Here is a 10,208-nt window from a genome sequence, read left to right on the forward strand (position 1 = left end):
TATATATATATATATATATATATATATATATATATATATATATATATTATATCTGACCCTCCTCTAATGGAAAATGAATTTCCTCAAGATAAAAGAAAAAAGCGTAATTCCTACTTATAATATTATATTAACACCTAAATCTCATAAAACGTCTGAACTGACTTATGGTGAAAAATAACAATAATAATTTAAATGTACATCGGGAATCTGTCTGTGTGTCGGGCCGTTGGAGGATGTTATTTAATATATTACATTGTAGTTGAGCCGGTAGACGTACAAATGGCGTATCCAGAATTTTTTTTTTTTTTGAGGGGGTTAGAAACAATGTAACATTTCATTTTTTTTGAATTTTCGTGCGTTTTTATTATAATCAATAGACAATAACCATACATTAAAAATTTTCAGTGGGGGATTATAACCCCCTAACCATCCTCTGGATACGTTACTGCGTACAATTGTATATACAAACGCGAATGCATTCAATATGAAAGACATAAACTGTAAAACTGATTATACTACGTTATGTGATGTTCTGCGGTTACGCCATCGTTCGACGATCGATTGTGGTAGCGCGAAGAGTAAAAAATGGAACCCACAAAATTATAATAATATACGCGAAATTTAAAACGATTTTCTACGCCGGTGTACATGCCCGCCAGAGCGATGTCGCGCGGTGGGAGGGATGTTGTGCCGTCAGAGGGTTCGCGCGGCTACGGCAACGACAGCGGCGGGGGGGGGGGGGGGCAAACGTTAGAAGGGGTGGGGCGGGTGACGCGAAATCCCCCCCACCCCGACACCCGGGAGCGACCATCACCGGTGCCGCCACCACCGCCACCACCAACACCATGGCGCGCGGACGGCCGTGTGCGTGTGCGGCAGGTCGTCCGGTGGCGCGGCGAGTGACGTCACGCCGACGTCACCGTTACGGGCGCGCTGCCATTGGTCCGGGGCGCCGCCGTCCGCCCGGCCCCGCCACCGCACCGCCGCCGAACGCCCGGCTCTCGTTTCCATATATGGGACAGAGACGGGCTTCATTCATAAAACGACGCTATACGTCGCCCCGCGACGCGGTGTGGGTAGTGCGCTCGTTTTCAGTGTACGGCCGCCGTATCCGACACACGCGCCGCGCGCGCCTTCAGTTCAACAAGTCGACCGGCGCCAGCATCACGTGCGTGAGCGTGACCGTGTGCGTGTGCGTGTGCGTGTATATGTGCGAGTGTGTGCAAAAATAATAAACGATACCATAATATACGCACGGCCGTTGTAATTATTATTATTACTATTCGTTATTGTTGTTGTTGTTATTGTACGTAATACGATTAATAGAAAAAATAAAAAAAAAATAAAATAAAATATTAATAAAAAAAATATAAAAAAAAAAAAAAATACGCCGGGTCCACGGACCGTTGCGGACGCGTAACGGACGATCAACGATAACGTTAAAAATTCGAAATCTCGACTTGTACGTACGCGATCCGCGAGTGTGCGCGCTCGCCCGCGCGCCCATGCAGCAGCAGCAGACGATGTGCCGCACCGCACAAACACCGGTATAGTGGCCGAGACGCGTCCGCGACCGTTAACCGTTCTCGCCCAGTGGATTACCGTCCCGACGGACAGACGCCACGCGAACAAAACAAAAACGATCCGCACGCCGATCCGATTACGCTCGGCAGGTAACCTCTAACCGTAGTCGTCGTCGTCGTCGTCGTCGTCGCCGGTGACAACGTCCGTTTCATCACCGTACGCGCGACCTCCCAGCGTAGGCCTGGCACTGTCCAGGTGCGTGATCCGCGTGCCTCTGGCCCCCAGCTCGTGGTCGCCGCCCCCGGACGATTGGTACCCGTTCCACGACATCGAGCTGGTCGAGTCGCCGGAGTCGCCGCCGCTGCCGCCGCCGGGCCCAATAATTGATCCGAAAGACCGCGCGCCCGCCGCCGAATACGCCACCGCGGATAACGACTGCAGCACCACCGCCGCCACCGCCGTCACCAATAACAATAATAATAATCGTGACCGGCGTGACGCTTGTGCCGTAGGTGCTACGCAGCAGCAGCAGCAGCAGCAGCAGCAGCATCAGCAGCACCACCACCAACAACAGCAACAACAGCAGCAGCAACAACCCGAAACCGATATGATAATGGAGTGTACTGCCCTGGAGCCGGGCGTCGGGCCTCACGGCCACCACGCGCACCATCACCATCACCATCATCATCATCACCCGTACTTGCTGGCCGAGACCGCGGCCGCCGTCACCACAGCAGCCGCGGCCGCCGGACACTTCAACGTGCTCAGCTTCGAACCGTACAAGGGCGGTGCGGTCACCGGCACCGGCGGACACGTGGGCAACGTCGGACACGGCACCGGCAGCTCGGCGTGCCACAGCCCGGCGCAGGGAAACGCCGGCACTGATCTCAACACGCCCGTGACCACGAGCGCCGAAGTGCCTTCGTTTTTCGGCCCGTCAACCGTCGTAGAACCACCTCTCATCACAGGTAAATAATTCGTTTTCTATTGCTGTTCAACACTATTCGAACGCGTGCACGTGTGTCTATAACTATTTAATGTACGACTCGAGTCGTTTAAATCGTTCTTTTTTTTTTTTATATATATAATTTTAACTTAAACCAACGAATTTCAACTAAAATTCGGTACGTTAAATTAAATTTACGGTGATTCACGTTTGTTGATAAAACCATTTGATAACGATAATACGCGCACACACGCATGTTTCATGATCATTGAACTTAACGTTTGAAAAGTTTTTCACAGAGGACCGGCCAAAAAATAAAATATTGGTTAAATTTTTCACCGCCTTAATAAATTTAACAATAGAGCAAACGTAATAAAAATCTAATCATTTAATAAAAATCTATACAAAAGTAGAAAATAATTGATTCATCTCCATACCACTTTAATATTTCAAAAATTAATAATAGATCTATTGCTAAAAAAAATAAAAACGTGTATGACGTATAAAAATTTCACTTGAGTTTCGCACAGAAAATGATCTTTAAATATTTATATATATATATGCGAATGAAATGGTATAAAAACGATTTTCACTACCCCACCGCCAACGACGGTAATATTTAAGGGTAATGTCGTTAATATCGATCTCGTGACGGCGCGCCGCGTCAAGGTGAATGAAATACTTTCCGATAAATAAATATATTTTACACTTTCTTATTTTACTACTTGAGCTCATTTTGGGTTCATACTATAGTGATAAAAATTTCAAGGGGCGGTAAATATGTATCAACATTTTTTTTTTTAAATGCTTAAATAATAAAAATATTGAAAAAAAAATTTTTATGAATCGCAATAGTTGAATATATTATTTAGTTTCATTAAAAATTTAAGCTATTGACTAGAATATTTTCGACAAAGACTGCATGTAACAATTTGCAAAATGATTGGGTGCCCATAAAACCACGTATTATTTGTTCCTATACATGTGTTCGTTCATCGCACTCCTACGGCGATATCCAATCGTATTTCACTGCGCTAGAATTCCAAAAGTCCTAGAAGATGTATTTCTCAAAACTTCACGAAGATATTCATGTGTAAATTCTAGACCCTATAGGATACATGTCCGATCCACCACTATCTACAGGTGACCTCAGTCATATGTATAATGTTTTCCACTTTACGGAAACGTGAAGACATAATTTATATCCCATGATCTATGTTCTGAAAATGTACTTTATACACGTACAACTGGATTATATTACATGCACAATATATAAAGCAAATGACACGAGTGCCGACGGGTACGATGGCATTGGGTGGGTCAACGATCCCGCCGGGGTAAGGGGTGGTCGTACAAAGTTGAATGGACTCGCTCAGAATCCATATGTGTGTGTGTGTGTGTGTAAGCGAGAGGGTGGTGACCATGGCATTGCGAACTGCGGGCGACGATTGATCAATACACGCGGGCGAGCGCGCGTACACAACTCGCAGGAGGTGTCGGCGGAGGGTGAAAGCGGGTGTGCTAGCGACGGGGGTTGCCGAAGGGTACGGGGCAAGGTCTGATGGAGGTGGATGCCCCTCGCGCTCCATGAATGGGACATCATTGCCAGTTTGAGCGGCTGTATACGTGTTCATGTGTGTGTGCGTGTTTTTGTGCGCGCGCGCGCGTAAGGAGAAAGATCGATATAATAGGTTGTGGCGTCGGCGACGACCCTGCAAGGAATAATAAAGCAGACTGTAAACGCCGAGAGTGTATTACATACGCACACACATAAAACTACACTTTTAAATACACATCGTTGTTTGTACCGATGTGAACAACACATTTCCACCGATGGATTACCGTTATAAAAAATAATAGTATGCGTACAATTAATTTGATTTTATAAGTGTTACACATGACGGTCGATTACAGCTATTCTTGCTATAATAAAGAGTAATTATGTACATGAAAAAAAGTTAAGGCAATATTGTTTTATAATATTTTAATGAATTTGTTGATAATTTTTTTCCCTACGTGGTTTAAAAGAAAGAATTTGTTTACGGTGTCACTTTTAAAATTCTAACGAGAAGTCAACCTGTGTATATTTTCTCAGCGATGCAGATCGACGTACAACTTTTACGTTGACTATTACACGTAAAGCACTTAAAATACCCTGGCGGTGTATACTGTGTGTGTGTGTGTGTGCGCGCGCGCGCGCGCGTATAAGTATGTGTCGACCCAAACTGATTTCCAACGTCGTTGTTTATCGTATATACTGTTATTGTAAAATATAACATTTTTTGCTTTATTAAAGACACATACGTCTCTATTCGATTATATGTATATTATATGCGCCGAAATTAAAATCAATATTTCCCAAACATATATGAACGTATAAACCCCACCATTACTCTCAAATCTCCCTTGACCACCGCATTAAAGTATAACTGCACATAATCTTGCGTTACTCGTAAATATTCTGGTTGAAATTTAGGTGGTGTGTATATAAATTCGTATGTACAGTGTACGAAATAAATTCACGTTTTAATTGCAAAAACACTCGCGAGCTCGTTATATAATTTATACGCCTTATGGTAAGAAATTAAGAACAGAATTGATCAGACAGTTCACATTTAACGAAAGGTTATGTCCTTTCCTCGGTCTTCAACAAAAAAGACATATTACTATATGCAGCGATTGGTAAAAATAAATCTTTCATCGCGTCGTGTATAAATTATACGTTATACGAAATAATGTAATCATCGCGGTTTATGATGAAGATTTTATCGTAAACTAAACCAAGCCGCGTCTACTGAAGTTTTGACACAATAGTATATGATAAACTGTTAACATTTATTGCCCAATCAAGCTCGCCTGTTCGTGAGCTTGATAAATACTAATTTTTTCATTGCAAAAATTTTTTATTATTCGAAAAAAATTGTTTAGATGTTTTAAAATTAAAATAATTACGTACACGGTTGTGACAAATTTGTGTCGTTTAACTATAAAATAACGTTAATTAGAATTTTTAAAAAAATACTTACGTCGGTAGTCCAGTAATATTTGGCTCTCAACCAACACAATATTCACATTGTCCATATAATCACTGAACATCCATGCATAGACCTAAAAATAAATTATTATTATATCACGTACATGGATAAAATGCATCTTTTTATATTATATAATCCAGTAAAACAATTTAAAAACTAATGTGATCTGTGCCCGCATGATTCCTTAAGTCCTGTTCTGCACACATTCGCACTGATTAAAATCAATTAATGTTCGTTTAAATTTATTTAACGCATATTTATCTATATGTATTATGCACGGTAAGACGATAAATATGTGGTTGGAAAAAATTTCAAGACTCATTATTACTATCGATAACATCTTACTGCAGTTCGACGCTTTATGTTGTTTTTACTTTTTCGTATGAAACTCGAAACGGTAAAAAAAAAATAAAATGTCGCGGCATTTTTGCTTTCTCTCGGCATCCCATCTGAATATCTGAACTAAACACGATTTATAACGTGACATCTTACGTGCGTTAATAATTTTTGTATAATATAATGTATTCTAGTTTGTGGCCACGTTGTTTACTCGTATAATTTATATATATATATATATATATAAACCTATAGTTAAACACTCAGCGTGTGGTACCCGATAGTGATCCCCAATAGTCTACAAACCACTGGGTCAGTTGTTTTAGTTTTAAAATCTCAGGAAAATGTATATAAATAACAGTGACGTAAAACAAAATAAAAACAACAAAATGTTTCGTATAAACAATGATCAGAAGTCTTAATTCTTTAGTATTTTTATATTTTCAATCTGTTGTTCGAATAAAATTCTAACAAACGGTTACAGTCAGTATATTTTATTGTTCTTTTGTTTGTAATGACTAGTTTTCAAAACTGCGTGAGTTTCATTATTGGGTTATTTTTCAAAAAAGTAATATTAATTCAACAAAAACATTTCAAGTGTGTTTGCGTAACCCTGAACAAAAAGGTGAAAAATATTTGGCTCGAAAAACGGTTTTTTTCTCATAAGTATTATAATACTGCTGTTTTTATAGAACATTATACATATACATACACTGACAACGGGATTTTCACGGATTAACGAATGCCTCTAATAAGGACTTCAGTAATGTATACGTGCTCGAAATCATAATGTACATGAGTCGTAAGATTCACATAGTTTAGAATGGGTTAAAAAGACCAAGGAATAATAAAAATAAAAAGCATGTAGAAAAAGAATGAATTCTGCACCAGCATAAACCAGTTGTCGTCGCCGTCGAGATAATCCTAAAAATATGTGACACACGTTAAAAAACCACAAACAGTTGCATGTGTACATAGCATCTATAAAATCTGGAGTCCAAAAATATTATTCTAGGATCATGAATATTTATCAAAAATTTTATGTCATAAAAATGAAAAAAAAAAGCATAGATTATCGGTATGTTTTAAATGAAATGTCCTCTGTGCGCTGATACTGACTAAAATCCTTGTTTATCACATACAATTATTATCTTTCCACTCTTCGTTACAATACAGTTTCCTCTAGCGTACTATTATAAAATGTTTTGGGCAAATTAACGAACATAATGTTATCAAGCCACCATATGACATTTTAATGGTGATTTAATGTTGTTTAATTTTATTTTATAAAACGGTAATTTTTTTTATACATTATAAAAATAATAATTTAAAATATTATTAAAATATTTATCGTTGCGAGTATTGGTCAAATAATATTTACAGAATGTATAGTATGAACATAGCAAAAACTGTATAGGAATAAAAGTGATGGAAAGGGTGTGTCGAATAACGAACGAAGGTAGGACCTGCGATAATATACATTACAAGAATCGGTAAAATCGCGTTGTTAGTATCGTGTGTTGAAGTTGTACACTTACAACTAGCGCACGGTTATTATTAAACGCGTGAACGTATAGAGCGCAGAGTGGTGGCATAAATCCAAAATGCGTTTTCGTTTTCTACCAAAAAATAACCACCGACACGTGTCACTAATTTTAATCACCGAGTCTTAGACAAATAATATTAAAAACGACCCGTTTTGAAAATCGAACGCGTAATAGGTATTCCCGTTGAAAGTTTGTGGAAAATAATTGCGCGACTGACGGATTCCCTGTTTTTCTTTTACAGGATCATTACAGGACCCCGACGATAACGGCAACAATCGAAACGCCGTGGAACACAAACTGGAAGTATCGCTGCAATTGAAGACCGAAGCCATTGGCGGCGAACCGGAACAAGATGATGCAGCCGGGCAGGACGTCATGTACTCGACCAACCCTAGCATGCCGTCGGGTCAGTCCAGGATCGGTAGTTATAGGTTCTCAACGAACAGTCCTATGCAAACAGCACCGCCGTGCTCAACCAGTTCCTCGAATAACAACAACCACCTCAACACCTCGTGGCTTCTGCCCAGCCCGGACAAGAACATGTTCCCACCGTTGTTCGGACTGCTGCCCCAGCCGTCGAGCACGCCCACCTCGTACCACAGCTCCAGTTCGCCATACGAAGACAGATCTCAACAGAGTCAAGTAGAACTGCTTGGGCTGAGTATCGAGTGCGGTAAGCAAGCGACTACCACTTACACCGGTTGCGGCGGAGTGACTGGGAACGACCAAGATCTCATATACCACGGCGGCCGCGGTCAGATGATGCAACAGCAGCAGTCACCGGTAAGCAAATACCATTGGCTGGACTCACCCGTCGAGTACGGCGGACAACCGCAGCAACAGCTGCAATCTCAACAGCAGCAACAGCAACAGCAGCAGCAGCAACAGCAGCAGCAGCAGCAGCAAATGGTTCCCAAACAAGAGTTCACCAACGTGGTGGACGTACAGTCGCCGGGCTCGTCGAGCGTGTCGCAGGGTTACAGCGCGGTGCAGCTGGCCGAGTACAACCCGTCGACGAGCAAGGGACACGAAATACTGTCGCAGGTGTACCAGCAGTCATCGCTGCCGCTGAAGCTGGTGCCAGTCAAGCCACGGAAGTATCCGAACAGGCCCAGTAAGACGCCGGTACACGAGCGGCCGTACGCGTGCCCGGTGGAGCACTGCGATCGCCGGTTCTCCAGGTCCGACGAGCTCACCAGGCACATACGCATACACACTGGCCAGAAACCGTTCCAGTGCCGTATATGCATGCGGTCGTTCTCCAGATCCGACCATCTCACCACGCACATTCGGACGCACACCGGCGAAAAGCCGTTCACGTGCGACGTGTGCGGCCGGAAGTTTGCCAGGAGTGACGAGAAAAAGAGGCACGCCAAGGTGCATCTGAAGCAGAGGACGAAAAAAGATACCAAAATGGCGGCGTTGCTAGCACAACAGCAACAACAGCAGCAGCAGCAGCAGCAACAGCAGCAGCAACAGCAGCAACAGCAACAACATCAACAAGGGTCTTCTCAACATATGCATCATATGGGATTCCAACCGGGTGATGCTGGTCACATGTAGACTCGTTCATGTTCAAATATGTCTTTATACATTTATTCCCTTTTACGTGTATTCTTCGTACGCAGGGTGTTAGCGACCTAAAGGTAAGCACTGAAAAAACTATACCGTTACCATGTTTTCAGTTTAGTTCTAACGATATATATATATATATACATATATATATATGAGTCTGTCCGTCTTGCGTTTCTTTTCTTATTTTTATTATTGGATCACAGAGTATTTATATCGCCGGCAATGAAGTCGTTAAATTCAAAACAGGGACATAACTATTTGTAATTATTGGTGCTACAATGCTACATGATCATCATGTCTTCAATGTAGGCCACATTGAGTGTACGGAGTACGTTGTCGTAGAGCCACTTAAATTTCAAATCTACTTTAAACTTTAAACTCACGTAAAGTTTACTCCGTGAAAAAGTTAAAAGTACATTTTTCTCCTTCAGTATTTTATACCAATATAAATCACGCATCTTGTATTGCAACACTTTTTAATGTTTCACTAATCTGTGATCTAAAATATTTTGAGTGAAATTTCAAATTCTAGAAACATAATATATGTTTGTAATTTAAAATAGGCGCATTCGCGATGTTTAGTGATGTGTTCCGTAGTTAAGCCATATGTTTCTCAAGTCATATGTAAAAAAATAATTAATAGTATTAATTTGCATCTGGTTTCCAGATTCACAAATTATTATGGTGTCGATCTGCTCGGATCGGACTCATTTATGTACCTGATTAAACCACGATTAAAAATATAATGCACGAATACATTCCTTGCAAAAATATACATTAGTGGACTATAATAATAGTCCCTCGTTGTTTTTGGCATTTATTTTATTTGCTTATTATCAATACTACCGTCATTTTCTTTTTTATTATTATTATGGTATGCCTTTTTTGCATTCCAACATGCCTATATTTTTTTATTGATCTTTCTTTGAAAATATAGTTTATGGAAAATTCAAATTTTAAGGCTAAATCGGTACGAATTCTTTACTTCATAAAATTTACAACATATTTTAAAAGACATATTTTTGTACATGCGGAAAAATGAATTAATATTTCATTTTTTTAATTTATTTATTTATTTTTTCCTTTGTTTTTCTGTAAATTATTCAAAATTAGTTTTAGTTCATAATTTTTTTGTATATCATTGTTTCTGTTAACATCATACTTGTTCTTCGGTTAAAGCATTTTATATAATTCCTAAATTAAAAAATTAAACGTTGAAAATTATTAACACAATTATTTAACAAC

General features: G+C 40.4%; 1 protein-coding gene across 1 annotated transcript in view; it reads left to right on the forward strand.

Moving 5' to 3' along the window:
• The window catches only part of LOC112692086 (alpha-protein kinase 1-like), a 26,359-nt gene extending 16,355 nt beyond the window's left edge, over positions 1–10,004 (forward strand). Inside the window, exons 2-3 of the mRNA XM_025566633.1 lie at positions 2,037–2,492; positions 7,630–10,004. Coding sequence (XP_025422418.1) covers positions 2,037–2,492; positions 7,630–8,951 — 1,778 coding nt within the window. The 3' untranslated portion in view covers positions 8,952–10,004. The remainder of the gene's footprint in view (positions 1–2,036; positions 2,493–7,629) is intronic.
• The last annotated feature ends 204 nt before the right edge of the window (positions 10,005–10,208 follow it).

The sequence above is a fragment of the Sipha flava genome, unplaced genomic scaffold (assembly GCF_003268045.1).
Source record: "Sipha flava isolate LNK unplaced genomic scaffold, YSA_version1 70_pilon_pilon, whole genome shotgun sequence".
Lineage (NCBI taxonomy): Eukaryota > Metazoa > Arthropoda > Insecta > Hemiptera > Aphididae > Sipha > Sipha flava.